General features: G+C 55.0%; 2 protein-coding genes across 12 annotated transcripts; both read right to left on the bottom strand.

Annotated features, from left to right (window-relative positions):
* Window positions 1-2,558: 2,558 nt before the first annotated feature.
* Window positions 2,559-11,787, bottom strand: PLPPR2 (phospholipid phosphatase related 2). Of its 4 annotated transcripts, none has more exons than XM_064280684.1 (10): window positions 11,598-11,787; window positions 10,110-10,282; window positions 9,296-9,375; window positions 8,272-8,460; window positions 8,022-8,157; window positions 7,000-7,271; window positions 5,932-6,108; window positions 5,328-5,450; window positions 4,995-5,046; window positions 2,560-4,860 (listed from the first exon to the last, which is right to left on the bottom strand). In XM_064280684.1, the coding sequence occupies exons 3-10, from the start codon at window positions 9,359-9,361 to the stop codon at window positions 4,517-4,519; spliced, it is 1,359 nt and encodes a 452-aa protein (XP_064136754.1). In that variant the 5' UTR covers window positions 9,362-9,375; window positions 10,110-10,282; window positions 11,598-11,787; the 3' UTR covers window positions 2,560-4,516. The 4 variants fall into 4 exon arrangements, with proteins under 4 accessions (XP_064136757.1, XP_064136754.1, XP_064136755.1 ...); XM_064280685.1 differs by lacking the exon at window positions 11,598-11,787 and adding an exon at window positions 11,470-11,580; XM_064280687.1 differs by lacking the exon at window positions 10,110-10,282 and having other exon boundaries at window positions 2,559-4,860.
* Window positions 11,788-11,793: 6 nt separating this feature from the next.
* Window positions 11,794-19,550, bottom strand: CCDC159 (coiled-coil domain containing 159). Of its 8 annotated transcripts, none has more exons than XM_023552400.2 (13): window positions 19,238-19,550; window positions 17,694-17,812; window positions 17,374-17,603; window positions 16,604-16,637; window positions 16,218-16,306; window positions 16,020-16,101; window positions 15,638-15,833; window positions 15,095-15,162; window positions 14,942-15,018; window positions 13,253-13,365; window positions 12,941-13,023; window positions 12,465-12,581; window positions 11,794-12,290 (listed from the first exon to the last, which is right to left on the bottom strand). In XM_023552400.2, the coding sequence occupies exons 1-12, from the start codon at window positions 19,240-19,242 to the stop codon at window positions 12,478-12,480; spliced, it is 1,200 nt and encodes a 399-aa protein (XP_023408168.1). In that variant the 5' UTR covers window positions 19,243-19,550; the 3' UTR covers window positions 11,794-12,290; window positions 12,465-12,477. The 8 variants fall into 8 exon arrangements, 7 of the variants coding, with proteins under 7 accessions (XP_023408168.1, XP_023408167.1, XP_023408166.1 ...); XM_023552399.2 differs by having other exon boundaries at window positions 19,245-19,550; XM_023552398.2 differs by lacking the exon at window positions 19,238-19,550 and having other exon boundaries at window positions 17,694-19,229.

Here is a 19,550-nt window from a genome sequence, read left to right as displayed (position 1 = left end):
AGCACGCAGGAGTGACACACACATCACACAGTCCCTCACAGTTACGTACACAGGAGGATGCCAAACACATGCCCACCACAGGCCCCACCTTTGCACTTGATGTTCCCTTGCCTGGAACAGTAAGCTTTCAGATATCCCTGCAGCCTTTTTTTTTCCACTCCTTTCAGGTTTTTGCTCAGATGTCACCTACTCAGAGAGATTTCCTTGACCCCCGCCTGAAATTGCGTCCCCATCACTCTACCTGTTTATCTAGCTTTGCTTCTCTGTAAATAACTTATCACCTCCCACATTGTATATTTATTTTATCACCTCTCATCTCACTAGAATGTCACCTCCACGAGGGGAGGGATCGTTGTATATTTTCTTCACCACCGGGTCCTAGAAAAGGATTTGGCACACAATAACCAAACCAAACCTGTTGCCGTCAAGTTGATTCCAACTCATAATGACCCTATAAAACAGAGTAGAACTGCCCCATAGGATTTCCAAGACTGTAATCTTTACAGATGCAGGCTGCCACATCTTTCTCCTGTGGGGCAGCTGGTGGATTCGAACTGCTGAGCTTTCAGTTAGTAGCTGACTACTTTAACCACTGTTCTACCAGGGCCCCTTTGGCACACAGTAGGTGCTCATAAAGGTAGGCTGAGTGGGTACATTTGGCATATCTCTCATGCACACAGTCGCTCTTACTTCTCAGAATATCATCTTCATGTCCAAGCATGCTGACCATGGAGGGTGCCCTGGGGGAGTGTAGCCGCCTGTGGGCAGGTTTGGGCTGAGGGGCTGGCCTGGGGCTGGATCAAGGGGTGGGCTATAGGGATGTGGGTGGCTCAGGGGCAGTCTTTCCCTCTCCCTAGCTTATCAGCATACTCAAGTGATTAATTTATCCATTTAAGAAACATTTCTTGCACACTTACTGTGTACCAGCCCCTGTTCTAAGCACTGGGGACACAGCAGCAAACAGACAGCAGACAAAATATCTGCTCTAGTGAAGTTGACATTCTACTGAGGGAGACAGATAGTGACCACTAAGTATACTGAGGAATTTAAGGAGTGAAAGAGCAGATGATAAGTATCTGCAAAACATTTTTAAAAAATTGCACAGGGGAGGGAAGTTGGAAGTGCTAGTTGTTTGTTTTGTTTTGTAACTTTAAATAGGGTGGGGTCAGGGCAAGCCCACTGAGAAGGCAACATTAGAAAAGGCTTGAAAGAGGTGAGGGAGTGAACCACACAGATATGTGCTCAGAGTATTCCAGGCAGAGGCACCTGCAAGTGCAAAGGCCCTGAGGCATTGGGAAGGCATTGGCTTTTACTTGGAGTATTTTGAGGAGCCATCAGAGAGTTTTGAGCAAAGAAGAGTTGTAATCTGACTTACATTTTAAATTAGAGTTCAGTTTGGGTCGAGTTGAGTTTGAGATGCTCTGAGACCCGTGGGGCAGGCACATCGAGTAGGCTTTTGAATAAGTACAGTCTGTGCTTTCTATCTAAGGTGATCTGTCCTGGAGTGGGAATGGGGACAAGGCCAGGGACACTGTCTCCACCCTCCTCAGTGGGCCGAGACACTTCCTTGTGCCTTCCAGTTCCCCACTCTACCTTTTTACCCTTTCTCTGCCTGCGCGCAACATCAGCACCATGGACAGCCCCACCTAGCCCGACCCGAGACGCTGTCCGCTGTGCAGAGGGCTAGCTTTTTTTTTTTTTTTTTCTGGCCTGAGTGGAGTCAGCTGTGCATCAGGAGAGAGACCATGGGTCTCAAGGGGTGCAAGCCCTGGAAACAAAGGCCTTGGTGGGTTAAGCAGGGGTCTCCATGGTCCTGTCCCTCCTCTGCTTCCAGCCCTCTCATGGCTCCCATCCCATACACCCACAGTCAACTCTGCCTTCTCCCTGATCCCTCACTCTCTCTCCCTTTTGCTCACTCCACTCCAGCCACACTAGCCCCTGCACTATTCCTTGAACATACAGCATGCACATTCCTGTCCCAAGGCCTTTGCATTTATTGTTTCCTCAGCCTGGGACGCTCTCCCCCAGATATCTGCATGGCTCCCTCCCTCACCTCCTTCAGTTCTCAGCTCCACTGGCTTCTCCTCAGAGAGAGCTTCCCTGACTACCCACTTTAAATTTAAAAACCATTTCCCCATCCCACAATTGTCCCAACTTCTTTCCTAGCTTGAGTGTTCTCCTTATTATTATCAATATCTAACGTATCAGAGATCCTAGTCCCTTAGCTAAATCCTTGAGTCTAGAGTTTGGAATTCAGGTTTTTTTTTTTTGTTTTTTTTCCCCAAAAGGTTAAAACCCATTGCTGTTGAGTCGATTCTGACTCATAGTGACTGTAGGACAGAGTAGAACTGCCCCATAGCATTTCCAAGGCTGTAATCTTTACAGAAGCAGACTGCCACATCTTTCTCCCATGGAGCAACTGGTAGGTTTGAACTGCCAGCCTTTTGGCTGGCAGCCGAGTGCTTTACCCACTGCACTATCAGGGCTTTTTTTTTTTTTTTTCCAAAAAGTAACATGGTGCAAATACTATGTGTTTCATATTACCCCAAGTGGGGCCTGTGGCAACAGGCCAAATTAAACAATTTATCTGCAGTGAAACATGAATATTCACATCAAGTGAAAGAAAGAAAAGCTCTATGTAAGCTTGTGTCAGATCAGATCAGGTTTTGCCACAAATGAGTCTGAAAAAAATGTTGGCTTTCAGACCTTTTGGAAATTTGGACTTGTGGATGTATTTGCACTTTATTTCTCTCGCTTATTGTGTCTCTTGTGTTAGAATATGAGCTCTATGGGAGCAGCGATTTGTGTCTGTTCTCTTCAGAGCTATAGCTCTGGTACCTAAACAGCACTTGGCACACAGTAGACACTCTGTAAGTGTTTGATAAATGAATGTGGTGGAAGGGAGGAAAGCCGCCTGCCCCCTCCTGGTTCCTAGATGATTCTGTACCCCGAATGGTCTGTCTGAAGCCCCTCAGACCAACACTGGGGCCTGTGGCTCCCTTGCTCCCCTCCACTGCCCAGCCTCAGGTGAGTCCTTGGGGTTGGGGCTCAGCACACCTCACAATCAATCAGCACCCCTGCTCTCATCCATGTAGCTAGGGGTCTTGGCTGGGTTCCTAGTGCCCCTCAGCATCCCCCTTCCTTGTGAGTACCTCCAGATCTTCTCGCTGTATTCCCTGTGTCTTCCATGCCCTGGCTGCATTCAAACATGGGCCAGCTGCTCTGGGGGGCACAGGCACGAGGTCTCTCTTGCCGCCTGTTTGTGTGCCTCACGTGGGGTGTGTGGGGCTGTCCACACTTGACATATGAAGAAACAAGGGCACAGAGAGGTTAACTTTCCTGAGGTCTCACAGCCAGGAAATGGCAGAGCCAGAATTCCAACCCAAGTCACTGGCCCCACGGCCTGACACTGGCTCTCCGCAATCATCCCCTGACACACCATGAAGATACACCCACACTCAGCCTCACCAACACCTAGTCCCATGGTTAAAGTCCTCCACACCCCACCACATTGGGGAGGAAGGCAGGTGGCCAAAATTGTGTTATAAACAGGTCTTTATTAAAGATGAGAAGCCAGATCTTTATTAAAGATGAGGAGGGGGCAGGAGAGGGGGCAGTGTCTCTGCTGCCCACTGCCTTTGGCTGCCCAGGGTGGGTGAGCCCTCCCTGTTCCACCCCTGCCCCCATAATGGCACATCTGGATGAGGCTGGGGCATGGGGGGCAGTGTGCAGAACAAGGGTGCATTCTAAGAATAACACTTTTCCCACAGCCCTAATAAATAACAGAGGGTTTGGGGTGACCTGGGCATAGGCAAGGGGAGGCACAGCACCCTGAACCCCAAAACCTCTGAACTGGGGAAAGCCCGATATAAACAGGGAATTAGGAGGGCCTGGGAGAGAGGTTGTACACGGAGGAGGGACTGAGAAGGGAAGGGGTCCCCAGTGACCCCACCCTGGGGGAACCTGCCCCCCACCCTCTGGCTAGACCCTGTGATTCTGAGGAGAGAGGACCCAATGACAAAGGATTGCCCCATCTCTCTCCTCTCCTTTGCACATGCTTAGACATGGGTGGTCCCCCATTGGCTGGAATCATACCCACCCACCCTAGAAATTCTGAAAACCAAGGGCTCCTATTGGCTGTTCAGACACTGACTACTGGCTGGAGTTGCCCTCTTGCTTGAGGATTCTAAGATGTGAGGAGGAAGCTCCCATTGGCTGGTGTAAATGCCCTTTGTTTAGAATTCTGAGAACTGGAGGCTCCTATGGCCAGGGAGCCTTTAGCCCTTAAAAGGGCAATCCCAGGGACGGGGCCCACCTCCCAGTTATGTCCACTTAGACTTCCAAGAGGGCAGGGAAGGCAGGGGGATCTCCCAAATGTCCTTCCTGCCATCCTCTGGCATCTGGGCCTGGCTGGTTTGGGGGCTTAGGGCTTTGGCACTCACAGGGCACACACACGCACACAAACTCATGGCAAGGAAGAAACGGGTAGGGCAGATTCTGGGTGGGTGGTCGGGCCTCACAGCAGGTGGTCGCGGCTGGCAAAAAGGTAGGGGCTGAAGTTGTCCCGGTGAAAGGGGGAGGAATAGAGTCCACCGAGGGTGTACAGGTCCCGCAGGAGGGGCGTGGGCAGCAGCAGCTTCCGGCCACGTCCACCACCCCCGCCTGGCCCCCCAGGCCCGGGGGAGGAGGGTGAGGGGCCCTGGATGGGGGTCGGTGCTGGCAGGGGCAGCGGCAGCGGCAGGGGTGTGGGCTCAGATCTCAATCGAGGACGGGGAACGCGGGGTGATGAACACATGGCTGGGGCCCTGGAGGACACGCAGCTGGGGATCAGGTGGCCACGGCGGGTGCAGTTCTGCGGCTCTGAGGGTCAGAAGTCAGAGGTCAGGGGGTCCAGAATGCTTGGGAGGGGGCCACGAGGCATGGGCAAGACCTCTGTGGCAATACCACCCACCTGGAAGCCCCCTCCACTTATCTCCCACTCCCCCCACACTCACTGGATGGGGTGAGCCGTGCCGGTGTCGAATGCGGCCTGCAGGTTTCAGGTTCCTGAGACAAATAGGCAGAAGGAAGAGGCTAGCGGGCCCCCTGGGCCCTGGGCCCTGCTGGCCACAGCACAGGGGCTCACCGGGCAGAGTTCTCAGGGTGTCTCCTCAGGCGGAGGGAGGGAGTGTAACCTTCCAGTCGCAGGGATTATGTCCACAGAGACCTGGGATCCCTCCTCCTCCCCAAGGCTCTGAGATGCCCACCTCTTTCCTGATTCCCTGCATCCATGGTCTCCCTCCACCCATCACCCTCTCCAGCCGGGAGCAGTCCCCGGCCCCCCTTACCTGGGCCACACTTAACTTTTCGAGGGGGCTGTCCATGGTGGGGGCTTGGCCCAGGTTCTCCCAAGGGGAGAGCCTTCGGCCAGAGGGCAGCCGACTCTGGAAGTTGTGCACAACGCAGGTGACCTGGGGCAGAAGGAGAGGGCTGTGTTGAAGTAGAGGCCAACTGGGTAGGAGTTATGTAGATACCACCCCCATTTTGCAGATAAGAAAACTGAGGCTTGGGTTTTCAAATATAGCTAACACTTTTCTGGCACTTACTATGGGTCAGGGGCTTTCATTTCCACCTTACTAAGAGGTAGGTACTATTATTATCCTACAGGGCCAGGACTAGGGTGAGATGTGGGAGACCAAGTTGTGCAAGGACATTAATTTTAAAGTTTGAAAAATATTTTGTTGAAATATTATTTCTCTTGATTACCAAGTGTTTTTATGCTCAAGGCGAGTGCCTCACTTGCCTCATCCTGGTCCCATCCTATCATCCCATTTGACAGGTGAGAACATGTAGGCACAGTAAAGTTAAGGGACTTGCCCAAGGTCACAGAGTCCACACTCTTAACCGTCCTGTAGTCCTGTCTCTTGGGTCTGGGAGCTGATGGGGACTCACCAGGAAGGTGGCAATGGCTGCTCCAGTTAGGAAGCCTGCCAGCACGTCGGACCAGTGGTTCCGGTACTCCGCCACACGGACTACGCCAACCAGGAAGGCAGGGCACAGCAGGGCCAGACAGAGCGAGGGCTTGACTAGGCGGGAGCCCTTCACGCGGAATACGAGAGTCACATACATCTGCAGGGGAGGGAGTGGGTCAGGGGGCTAGTGCTCTTGGAGGCACAGTCACCAAACCCAAGTGGACACCAAATTCTGGGCTCAGGGTACTGGCCAGAGCCCCAAACTCCTCGTGGGGCTGGAGGGCATGGCCAGGGGCTCCAGCAAATGGAGCCACAGATGACAAAAGTTCAGGGACAAAGTCACAGATGGGGAAGGACGCTTGCTGAGTTAGGATGTGGCCACAGACACCAGAGAATTGAGTCAGATCCAAAGGGGGCAGATCCAGGAGCTCCAGGAGGTGCAAGCCCCACCAGGCCTCTGGGCTAGGAGCATCAGGTGACAGAAAAAGGAGTCAAAGCAAGAGGGGACCTGTACAGCCAGGGAAAGCAGGCGATACAGTCTCAAAGTTCTAGCACTGTCAAGCAAGCCAAGGGTGTGGCCAAAACGACAAAGGTCAGGGTCAAGGCCCTGCGGGGGGGGGGGCGGCAAGAGCTCCAGTGGGGCGGCTTCAAAGGCCCACTCACCTATTCTGCCAGCCAATATCCAGGACCTGCAGCACCATGAGGGCATGATGCCAGGCTCCAGGAGGTGGAGACTGGCTCCCTATGGATTTGGATTGATCCCACAGGTCAGAGCCACCAGCCTTTCTGGGGCGTGGCATTACTATCTTGGGGACACCAAGTAACAGCAGCCAAGAATTCGGCAACAGACTGACTCGGGGGTGTGGCCAGGATTCGAGAGGAGTCAGAATCTACAAGTGGGCAGCCTCCGCCCTGGGGGTGGTGTCACAGCGCCCAGGCGTGGCCACACTCCCCATAGAAATCAGAGGCTCCAGCCCTAGTGGCCTCCGGTGCTACAGCCCGTTGGCGCCGGCACCCCTGGCTGAGCCCGGCAGCACCCGAGGCTCACCGCGGTGTAGGTAACGGCGTAGGCGCAGAGGGCCGCGTCCTTGCAGGGGAAGGCTCGACGTGCTGCGGCCACGAGACTGGGGCTGCCGGCGCAAGCACCCTGGTCGGTGACAAAGCGGTCGGGCCCTGGCCGGTCAGGCGAGGGCGGCGGGCAGCCCAGAGCTGTGTAGTTGGGGCGGCAGACTGACAGAAAATGCGGCGTGGGGTTGCCGGTCACCACCTGCCCCGCGTTGGCGAAGATGGTCGTTGTGAAGAGGCCAAAGGCATAGACCCCTAGGGGGTGGAAGAGGGAGTCCATGCCTGGGGGCCTGATGTCCCAAAGGCCTCCTCCTGAGAACCCCCTTATGGCTCACTGGGCCCCTCGTCTCCCTGTTCCTGTGATTGCTGTTAAAGCATACTTGGGACCTCCAACGCTGTTCCCCATTATAGCTGGGCCAAGGTCCCCCTTTCCCCTTGGGACCACCATGATGGCACTCTGGGTTTCCTACTCCTAGAACCCTCATTTATGGTATATGGGGCCTCTGTCCCTCTAGGAGCGCCACTACCAGGAGTGAGCCCCCCCATTATTACATCAGGATTGGGCCCATGCCCCTGTTCCTAGGACCACCCCAGTGGCATTTCTGGGCTGATCACGCTCCCCCTTGGGACCCTAGTAAGTCTAAGCTGGATCTCCATTTATCTACCACAGGGCCACCCATTATTGCTGGGACCCCATCTCCCTGCCCCAGGACCCCATTGTGTTGGCCTAAACTTATGTCCCCCTTTTCTGCCTGACACTCACCTTATGACATTTTTGGATCCTCCTCCTACAGTTGTCCTCCTGGCCAGGCTAGGCCCCACCCATGCCCCTGGAACCTCCATTATGTCTGGCCTGAACTCAAGTCCCTCTTGCCCCTGAAGACCCCATCATGGCAATCTTGGGCCCTCTTCCCCCTGGGGTTATTATGGCTGAGCTGGGCCCTCCTCCTTCTGTCTCTGCTCCCGCTCATTACTATAGGGTTGACCCTTGGCCACATCACTCACCCAGGAAGCGGACAAGCCTCCGCAGTGGGGGGCTGAAACGACAACAGGCCCCAGAAACGATGGTGCTTTCCCCAATGATGGGGACGGCAGAGGGTGGTGCAGGGAAAAAGGCACGTGCCAGTTCCCCCAGCAGGATCTGTGGGCAAGACCAAGGCGTGCTCTTTCTGGCCTTCTAACCCCCTCCACCTAGCCCTCCTGCCTCCTGTGAGGTCCACCCCACAGCCTGACCAAGGCCACCCCAACGCCTCACCGTGAGGGTGGGCCCAGCGGTGACCAAGGCATAGATGAGGGCAGGGGGTGCACGGCTGGTAGCCTCAGGCCCTGGGTAGGGCTTGGCATAGGTACTGTCATAGCAGAAGAATCCCTGGGTGTGCACGGGGAAGGTGTCTGTGAACTCCAGGCGGTAAGCAAGCAGGACCACGATCCCCAGCAGCACCGACTTCAGGTCAACCAGAGAGGGGAGAATGGGGAGAGAAGAGAGAGGTTCAGGGCCTGAGCTGAGGCAAGGGAGACAGAGACACAGAAATGGAGAGAGAACAGGGACAGAAACTGGGAGACGGAGACAGGCATAAGCGGCAGAGACGTATTAAGACTGAGGTAGAGAAAAAGGCATAGACTAATAGGGGCAAAGAGAGATGGGGAAGCGGGAGAGAGAAAGGTCAAGGCTTGGGAGAAACAAAGAGATAGGATGGGGGAGAGAGTGTGGTCTGGGCTCAGAAGTAGTAACAGCAGCACTACGACAGCCCTAAGAGAGTCCTGGTGGCGCAGTAGTTAAAAGCTCATCTGCTAACAAAAAGGTTGGCAGTTCAAATCTACCAGGCACTCCTTGGAAACCCTATGGGGCGGTTCTACTCTGTCCTCTAGGGTTGCAATGAGTTAGAATCGACTCAACGGCAGTGGGGTTAATAGCCCTAAGACAAAAAACTAAGAAAGAGGGTTATATTATGCCCATTCTACAGGCGAGGAAACTGAAGCTCAGGAGAGTATGAGAGGAGCTCAGGGTCCTGAAGAAAGGAAAGGCAGAGCGGCATTGGAACTCAGCCCAAGTTCATCACCACTTCTCAAGAGAAGAGACAGCAAGGGAGATAGGGAGTGAAAGATCAGGGAGAGACAGGACTGGTGCCAGGGAGATGGCAAAACAGGTACAGGGAGAGATCTGGCAAGGATGAGGGTGACTGAGGATGAGAGACATGGCAGAGACAGAGATAGGAAGGCAGGGGCACCCCTCAGGAGGGGCTGGAGAGGGGTCGCTGGGGAAGGATGGGGGTCCTCACCTCCACGAAGACAAAGCAAGGAATGATGGAGAAACTCCTCTTCAGCTGAGGTCTCCCTCCCGCCATGGTGAAGGGTGGCCCTGCGGAGGTGGGAAGGGGTGGGACCGCCCAGGCGGGCCGCGGGGGGAGGGTCACCGGGATCCAGGCCCCTCCCCCGAGTCTGGCTCCGCCTCCAGAGCCTTCTGGCTATGCCTCTGCATATCTAGTCCCACCCCTTTGGCCCCTGACCCTGGCCAGGGGAGGCACCTGCCTCCCTTGATAGCCCGCTTTGCCTCTGTCCGGGACTCCAGAGATTCTATAGTGGTTTCTTAACCCTATAACCCACATAGAAGATTCCGATCCCACGCCTTTTAGGAGCTCTCCCTCCACTACCCCCAATCGGGACCCCGCCCCCCTTGGCCTTTAGAAGGGACTCCTCCAGCTTTATGGGGATCCCTCCCCCAGAGCGCTTAGAAGGGTCCCCAACCACATCAGCAATTAGGTGACCCCAACCTCTTCCCCCACATGCTTTACATGAGGTCCCATGCTCCACACTCCCCTCCCCCAGCTCCTGCCTCATCCCCTCCCCCACGATATCCGCAGGGGCCACTCTCCCCCACCCCATCTGTGTGTGTCTGGTGCGGGCTGATGGCCAGGCCCTCCTTCTCTCCCAGCTGCCTCTTCCTCTCTCCCTCCCACCCCTCTTCTCAGCCCCGTCTGCCTCCCTTTGTCTTGCGGGGGTTAGCCCGTGTTCTCCCCCTCCCCCCCAGCCTAACCTCAGTCCCCAGCGCTCCAGTCACACTGGCTTACACCCATTCTCCCAGCCTGACCTCACCTGTGAAAGCGTCCTATGGCTTCCCACAGGCCGCGGCCACGCCCACAGACTCACAGCCGCCCCTAGCGGCCAGCGGGCCAGGGATGGTCACCCCCATTGCAGGGCTGCAGAAACTGAGGCCCAGGAAGGCGAGAGTTGGCACTCTGGGTCCAGCGCCCCATCCACGCGGCTGGCTATGCAGTGTGACATGTGGGGTGAGGGTCACCAGAAGCCCCAGATGCCCACCCAGGCACAGTTCCCTCACCTTCCCAGAGACACAACTACTCAGGGCAGAAGTCCCAGGGTACAAAATTCAGCCACAGCATCCCTCCCAAAGACCACAGACTCACACTCACATGCACACAATGGTACACAATTCATCCATCCCACCATGCTGATGGAGAGCCTGCTGGGCTCCAGGGGCTGCGCTGGGTGCCAGCCCTGTGGTGAACAAGACAAGCTTGCTCATTCAGACAGGTGCCCAACACCCACAACACACGTAAATGCACACAAGCACACACACACAACGTGCACACGACCTGTCACAGACACCCACGTACATAGTCACAGGGGCACACCAGAAAACCCGCCACACACTTCACAGCCCCACATACAGCCCCACACAAGCGCTCACTGCGCCAGGGTCAGGGATGTAGACTCAGGGCTGCCAATACACTTGAGAGTCACACCTCACACAGAACGGGGGTCACAGAACCAGCCACAGCATCGCACCCTCAATCACAAGGCACTCAATGACAGCCACACACATTCACTATCTCTTATGCACACTGACAGTCATAGGAGAGACACGGTGCCATACACAACCACAGCCACATGGCCACGCAAGGGCACATGCATGGACCATGAGACAGACTCATACGCAAAGCCACACGGCCGCACAAGAAAGGTGCACGTTCACAGACACACGCTAGAACCTAAGAACAGCCACAGGCACACCATCAGAACAAACAGCCAGCCACAAATGACAATCGTATGCTCACAGCCAGATACCAAAGACAGCCGCACAGTCACAGCGCTAGCAGTTATACTGCCACTCAATGGCAGCCACAACATCACAGCCACACACACTCCACCAGGGTGATACCCACGACGACCACACAGTGACAGTGGCAAGAGACACAGCTACACACACACACAACCACCCCAAAAGCCACACAATCACAGTTATACAACCATACACTGATAAAAAATGACAACCACATAATCAGTTACCCCACAGCCGCCCTCACCACCGTCGCCCGGAGTCCCCTCCCCCAGCCCAGTCCCCAAGCCCTAGCTCGCCGCCTCCCCTTGCCCTCCGCAAGCTGTACCCGGAGGGATCGGACCCTCAGGAACCCAGGCCCCAGCTGGACAGACAGACCCAGGGTCAGTAGCCCGCGGGAGAGGGTGCAGGGGCGCCCCAAGGCCCTCTCCCTCATCAGGTCAAGGAAGCCGCCGCCTGAGCCCCGGTTCCACCCAGGAGGCCCCAGCGCGGCGGGACAGACAGACCTGCAGCTGGCCCGGAGGGGAGGAGATAGAGACAGAGACGCCGCGGGCCCGGCCAGGCGGTGCCACGCAGACTCGGTGCCCGAGCTTGGCGGAGGAGGGGCGGGGCCTCCGGGCGCTCATTTGCATAACACCGTGGGGCGGGGATCCGCAATGTCTCATTAGCGTGATCCGGGGCGGGGCCTCAGGTGCTCTTGGGGAAAGGGTCACATTAGAATAGAGTTGCAAGAACGATAAAGAATGACGCCGGGCAGGGCAAGGCCTAACGGGAAGGGGAGCAGAGTTTCAGAGCGTGACCCTGGGCTGTGCCCCAGCCTCTCTGAGCCTGTTTTCCCACATGGGCAATGGGGGCAGCAGTCCAGATTTACCAGGGTCACCAGAGAGGAAGTTTAGGTGCCATTGTGGAAGAGCCTGACGGGTGGAAAGGGGGGCGGTCGCTGTCTGGCCACTCACATCTGGACAAACTGACCCCTAGCCTTTATCATATACTAAATTTGGCTTCACGCTCTCCCCTGACCCTAGACCCACACATCTTGGGACCTCTCCACCCTCCCCAGCACTGGGGAGTAAATGGAGGGGTGGGGGTCCCAGGCACAGGAAGCAGCAGGAGAAACAGTTCAGGAGTACAGGAGGGTCTCAGCTAGTTTATTTTCTCTCTGGAAGGACCTTTTGAGGGAGCAGACCCAGCTGCTCAGGCTGTGGAGAAAGGAGGTGGATCAGGCCTGCCCCTGCCCTGGAGATTCCAGGGTTGGGCATCAGGAACCAGATGCCTAGGTCTGGAGCTGGGACAGTCCCGGGCGGTCCATTTTGTGGGATTCCAGAGTAGGCCAGGAGGGGAATGGGTGGGGTGGGGCCAGGGAGAATCCTTACCTGTCGGGAAGGTTCAGCTCTTCTTGCTCAAAGATGGCTGGGCAGGGTTGTGGTCTGAGTCGGATTCTGAGTCCCAGGAGTGGGGTGGAGGGCTCAAGCACCGGTGCCCCGTGTGGCCTGCAAGAGGGACAGGTGTGATTCTGGCCGCTCATCCAGAAACCCTGAATGTGACCCTCAAGGACCCTCTGAAAACGAGCCCAGTGTCCTTTGATGTTATACCTTAGAAATCCTTGAATGTGACCCGACATGACACCAAATTATGACCTCAATGACCCTTAAATTCTATCCCAGTGAGCATTAAAAATGGCCCCAGTGACCCTGAATGTGACCCCTGAAGGAAATCCCCAGTAACCCCTTAATGTGACCCCAGAACATTACTTAATGGGACCACAGAATAAGACCCTCCAAATATGATCCCCTAATATGACCTCTGAACATGCCCCCCATGTGTGAAGCTGGAAAGCAAGCCCCCTCACCCCTGAGGCTTGAAGCCTTATGGCAGCCCCCTGAAGACATGGTGAGGCCGTCAATGGAGTTCTGCAGCAAGTGCACGGCAGACCTGTGGGGAGAAGAGGAGCTGGTGGCCCTGGGGGACTCTGCACTGCTCAGGGTGGGGACAGTAGCAAGGCTGGGGCTGGAAGGGCCATGGTGGGGGCAAGGACCAAAGTAGGTCCTGGGAGGAGAAGGAGATCTGGACTCAGGGCTCCAGGTTCTAGAGGTTTCTGCATGATCTCATTGGAAGGTGGGTCAGATGAGGGGCAGAGGTCGAGCTGGGGGCTGAGCATCACCATATGTCGCTCAGCTCCTTCTGGAGGTCATCCTTCCAGGAGCCACTGCCTCCTGGCGTCTCCTCAGTATCCCTCCATGTCTCATACCTCTGTTGCTTCATCTTGGTCAGGACCTGGGGCCAGAGGATGAGAGAACAACAACGGTGATGTGAAAGGTTAACCTTGTGCCATCGAGTTGATTCCAACTCATAGTGACCGTATAGTCCAGAGGAGAACCAGGCCTTTCTTCCGAAATGCCTTTGGGTGGACGTGAACCTCCAACCTTTTGGTTAGCAGCTGAGTGTATTAACTGTTTTCACCACCCAGGAACCCCTTCAAAGTGCTTGTCGTTGATCTTGTTAGTTGCCACGGAGTTGCGTATCAGCAGAGAAATACCAGAAAGATGTTTACCTGTGTTTTATTGACTATGCAAGGGTATTTCACTGTGTGGATCATAACAAACCATGGATAATATTGCAAAGAATGGGAATTCCAGAACACTCAATTCATGTGCTCATGAGGAACCTGTGCATAGACCAAGAGGCAGTCGTTCGAACACAACGAGGGAATACTGGGTGGTTTAAAATCAGGAAAGGTGTGTGTCAGGGTTGTTTCTTTTCACCATACTTATTCAATCTGTATGCTGAGCAAATAAGCTGAGAAACTGGACTATATGAAGAAGAATGTGTCGTCAGGATTGGAGGAAGACTCATTAACAACCTGCGATATGCAGATGACACAACCTTGCTTGCTGAAAGTGAAGAGGACTTGAAGCACTTACTGATGAAGATCAAAGACCACAGCCTTCTGTATGGATTACACCTCAACATAAAGAAAACAAAAATCATGATAAGCAACATTATGATAAGAAGAGAAAAGGCTGAAGTTGTCAACGATTTCATTTTACTTGGATCCACAGTCAACGCCCATGGAAGCAGCAGTCAAGAAATCAAACGTATTGCGTTGGGCAAATGTGGTGCAAAAAATCTATTAAAGTGTTAAAAAGTAAAGATGTCACCTTGAGGACTAAGGTGTGCCTGGCCCAAGCCATGGTATTTTCAATCGCATGAGAAATGCATAAGCTAGGCAATGAATAAGGAAGACCGAAGAAGAATTGATACATTTGAATTATGGTGCTGCTGAAGAATATTGAATATATCATGGACTGCCAGAATGAACAAATCTGTCTGGGAAAAAGTACAGCCAGAATGCTCCTTAGAACAAGGATGGCAAGACTTCTTCTCACGTAATTTGCACACGTTATCAGGAGGGACCAGTCCCCGGAGAAGGACATCATGCTTGGTAAAGTACTGCAACAGTGAAAAAGAGGAAGACCCTCAATGAGATGGACTGATACAGTGGATGCAACAATGGGCTAAAAATATAGCAATGATTGCGAGGATGATGCAGGACCGGCCAGTGTTTCGTTCTGTTGTACATAGGGTTGCTATGAGTCAGAACTGGCTTGATGGCACCTAACAACAACAACTGAGTGCTTTGTGATCCGGTGGAGATGTGTTGTTATTACATTCATTATACATATGAGGAAACTGAGGCCCAGAGAGAAGAAATGAGTTGCCTAAGGCTGTGCAGCAGTAAGTTACTGAACTGGGATTTGAACCCAGGCCTTCTGGTTCTAGTCTGATGGTGGAGGCCAGCAGAGACCCTCATGCCCCTACCTCACACAGGGTCCCTGGCCTCTCCTCTCACCTTGCGGCACTTCACCTGTGTCTTCTGCATCTTCTGGATGTTCACCAGGTTCTCTGTGATCTCCTCCTCCTGAGCCTCTGTGAGGGGAAGGGACTCAGGAGGACTGGGGCTACAGAAGGACTCCCCTCCTGCCTGGGGGCTCCAGGCACTCACGGAGCTTCTGGTAGATGAAGGTCACCTCCTCTCGAACCAGCTCCAGCTCCTCCCATAGGAACTTCTTGCTGAGGGGACAGGGCAGCCCAGACCTGCACTCCCTGCCCAGCCCCTAGCCTCCCAGGCCCTAGCCACCCATACGTCCAACCAACCACCTGCCCAGCCTTTGTCCCTTTCCCCCACTGCCTGCCCACCCTTCCCCTCAGGCTACTACTCCCCCAATCCTCTCCTTCTGACCTCCAGGCTCCCATTCCCTCAGTCCCTCCCACTCCCTCAGCCTCCCATTGTCTGGTCTCCTTCCTCCCACTTCTGTCACCTGACCTTCCATATCCCAGCCTCCTGTCTTTGGGCCTCCCAGTCTCCCCTCCACCCTAGCCTCCTGTCTCCCCCAAGCTCCCATTCCCTTCTCTTGATCCTTTCCACTGTCCCCCAGTCTCCCCTCCTTTACCCGGGCCTCCCATTTCCTCACCCTATCTGCAGTGCCTCCTCCCTGGCCTCCCTTTCCTCCCTCCACCTCCAGGCTGCCCCCCTGCCCACACCCACCTGTCCTGGATCTCCTGGGCCAGCAGCTGCAGGCAGCGGGTGATGCGGGCCTGCTGCACGGCCTCATTGTCCTGCAGGGTCTTCTGCAGTCCCTGCAGGCCTTTGGCCAGGGCCCCATACAGCTCCTGCCGGCCCTGCTCCAGGCCCCACTTGTGCAGCTCCTTCTGTACCTCGCAGCCTGTGGGGCTCAGCACCTCTGCAGGCACAGGGGACCTGTGCTCAGCCTGATCCTAGCTTTTAACCTAGCTCGCCCTAAACCTGGCCTGACCCTGACCCTGACCCTGAACTCAGACTGCCTCAACTTCTCTCACCCTGGCCTGACTTGGCTGACTCCAATAGGACCAGGCCTCCAGCCTGACCTTGACCGCTGGCTGGTCCTTACCTTCAAGCTGCTGGATCTTGATTTGCTGCAGGCAGCTCTCCTTCTCCAACAGGGTCACTGAGTGGTTCAGGAACTCAAAAGCCTGGGGGAAGAGTCCAGGCCTGGGGCTGGAAGCTGGAAGTGGGATGGGGGGAGGTGCAGGGGTGGGAGGGAACCGGTAGGGCAGTGGTTGCTGGGGGCTGTGTCAAGGCAGCTCACCTTGGTCTGGGCCTGTAGCTGGCTCTTGAGTGACTCCAGTTCAACTCGCAATTGCTTCTGGGAGTCGGGGATCATTGTGGTGGACTTAGCTGTGGGCAGAAGTGAGAGTCAGCTGAGGCTGGGAGGGGTTGGGGCAAGGGCAAGGTCAGAGAAGAGGTCGACTGAGGCTCAGGATACCAGCAGGGGGCAAGGTAAGGGGGCAGGGTTCCCTTGAGATGGAGGAGGGAGGTAAGGGTCAAAGTCAGGGAAAAGAGTTAGCAGAGGCTGGGGCAGGGGTCAGTAGGCCTCAGTGTTAGTGGCAGGGGTCAGTTGATACTGGGGCAGAAGGTGGGGGTAGAAGGAGGCTAGGTCTTTCCCACAGCCCTGTTAGGAGGGCAAGTTCTTACCTTTGACCTTGAAACTGTTGGTATCCAAGGACTTCTAGGGGAGGGGGACAAGTGGGGAGTGGGATTCATCCCTGAGCTGCCTCCCTGCTCACCCCAACCCCGTCTGGATGGTTGGACACAAGCTGGGTCTGCTGGGCTCTGGGTGTTCCAGGCCACAAGTGCAGGCAAAGCTGCCTCCAGGCACATGAGTGCACCTCTACTGGCCTGCACACGCTCAAAAGTGCACCTGTGTGGCTTGTCCCAGATGTGCGTGGGCCTGTGGGCTTTGAGCTCAGACTCTGGCCCAATGCTGGCCCTGTCACTGGCTTGGGCTGAGGTAATGGCCCTCCTTCCTAAGGGCAACAACATCAGCATCATCTGCAGTGGGAGCCAATGGCACCCAACATACAACCACACAGTCACCGAAACACACAGGGAAACAACCACACAAGCTCAGCTGCAGCCACACACTCCAGCCTCGAGTCATCAGGAGTCATAGTAGCCACTTGCACACATCTCAGACATACAACCACAACCACACAGGCACCAGGCAAAGCTGTACCCAGAGACAAGCGGAACAAAGCCCCATTAAAAACATACAGTCACGCATTCTTGCCCTTCATTCCTTCATCCGTTCATGTAGGGCCTTTTTAGTGAGGACCTGCTGAGTGCCAGGCATTGTTGTAGGTGCTGGGGACCTAGATATGAGCGTTCTTGGTAAGCCCCCCTCCCTAAGACCCATGTCAGCAGATTGTGGTGGGGCAAGAAGGGGTTCCCTGGGTGGGGGTGACCTTTGTGATGTGGTAGTGCCTCTTCAGAAGGTCCTGTTCATTATAGCTCTCCTTCATCAGGTCTGGGTTGGGGAAGAAGGGAGCCCCATGTGGCTGAAGCCCCGAGCCCCACCCAGGCCTCCAGTCTACACACGTCCCTGTGTTCTCAGATGCGGCTGGCCCCAAGGTCTCCAAATCTGAGGTCCTGGACCAATGAGTTGTACAGTCCAAGGTCTTGTCTGAGGAAGAGCCTGGGGGTGGGGCTTCCTTCAGAGCCAGCTCAAAATGCCCCTCACATTCTCCTCAGCCCCTCCCAGCCTCAGGAGAGCCTCTCAACGAACCCCAGGACTTGTCACACTTCCTGTCAGTGGGCAAACACACGGTGGAGGGCAAGGATGATGAGCAGTGGCAGGTCACAGTGTAGTCAGAGTCCCGGGGTAGGCCAGCCAGGAGAGGGTCACTGGGAGAAGGGGGCAGGGGGCTCGTCTGAGACCAGCCCCCATGCACCGGCATCCCCAGACCCTCCCTGACACACCAGGGAGGTCTCAGCCCTGAACACAGGGCCTCTCAGTCATTGTAGGAACAGAAGCTAGAGGAAAGATGATTCCAAACACAGTGGTCAGCTAGGGTCAGTGAGAAGGACCCAAGAGATCCCAAGAAGGAAGTGACCCCTCAAAAATATCTTAACATGTGGCCTCAAAGGAAGGGCTTTCCTGGCAGGAAACAGCACATGCAAAGGCTTAGAGAGTCATGCTGGTAAATTCAAGATGGCTGGAGACAGTCAAGAGGAAACAGCAGTAGGTTAACAGGGCAGCTTGAGCAAGGCATTGAAGGCCAGGCTGGGGAGTTTGGGCGTGGCCTTTCAGGCAAATGAGAGCCATGGAGTGCGAGCCATAGGGGCAGAACATATCTATTCAATAAACGTTAGCTGAATGGGGGCCCAGGCCTGTGCCAGACAAGGCTGGGAACAGAAAATAACTCGGCTCTGAGTTTCATATCTGCACCTCTCCCCTTCCAGTTTAGTCAGGATTGGCACACATGGAGAAACCTGGAGCAGTTATGCCTGGAAAAGCTTCCAGGTGAAGGGTACCTTGCCCTGGGTCATGCTTAGCCAGTTCACCAAACCCTCCAGAACTTTATCTTCTGCCATTCTTGCTGGGTCCTCTGCCTGGTGTCCTTTCCTTGGCCCAATCTGCTGTGGAAGACTTCTATACACCCTTCAAAGCCCCACTCAGCATCTCCTCTGAAAAGTCTTCTTTAATCCTTTTTTAAGCTCATATTTACTGAGCACCTACGGAGTGCTAGAGACCACCCTAAGCACTCACTGAGTCTTCACACCTACCCCATGATGTACGGGCTGTTTTTATGCCTGAAATGTTCTAGGCTACCCGTCAGGAGTCACTGACTCAGGTTAAGCCCTCACTTCCGGAGGCAGTAGAATACAATGGTTAAGCAAGGAGACTCTCCAGCCAGATGGTCTGGGTTCAAATTCTAGCTTTGCCTCAGTGTCCCCAACTATTAAAATATAATGTTATAGTATTCACATTCCTGGGTTGGTGTGATTAAGTAAATTAATCCATGCCGGTGCCTGGCATACAGTAGGTGCTCAGTGTTTGTATGTCACCTGAAAACCTGGGACCTGAAGGCCATGGGAGCCCTGGGAGGCTTGGAGAAGGGGGCAGGGGCATTTCTGAGCGCCAGCTGCAGGCAGGTCCCAGTCATGCGATCCCCTCCCCCGTCAACCCCCTTACACATCCAGCTGTTTCTTCCGCAGTTCCTCTCGGGAGAATCCTTTGGGGAGGGGGCGGGGTCACTAGCTTGGGTCCCGCCCCCGGCCGTGAATCCTGCGCCCTCGGGCTCCCGACCTGCTTCCACCCCCACCTACCACATACCACCTGTTCATGCTCTCCCATCAGGGACCGCGACACCAGTCCCTGGCTGTGACGCTGAAATTTGATCCTGTAGGGACACCATCGCATTAAAACTTGCCAAGGCTGAAGCTGGAGTCACAGAGAGGGGTGTGGCCGGCATTTTAGCTCCGCCCCCGCTCGTTGATGCCACCCCGCTTCCGCAGCTTTTAAGGGTCGCGGTGTAATTGGATAAGAGCCCGATCAGGAGGCGGGATCCCAGGCTAATTTCTGCTAACCGATTAGGCAATATCTAAGAGGGCGGTACAAGGAGGGGGTGGGGCCGCAGAT

This window comes from Loxodonta africana, chromosome 3 (genome assembly GCF_030014295.1).
Source record: "Loxodonta africana isolate mLoxAfr1 chromosome 3, mLoxAfr1.hap2, whole genome shotgun sequence".
NCBI lineage: Eukaryota > Metazoa > Chordata > Mammalia > Proboscidea > Elephantidae > Loxodonta > Loxodonta africana.
Note: the sequence above shows the minus strand (reverse complement) of the source record. Positions and strands in the feature narration are given on the sequence as shown.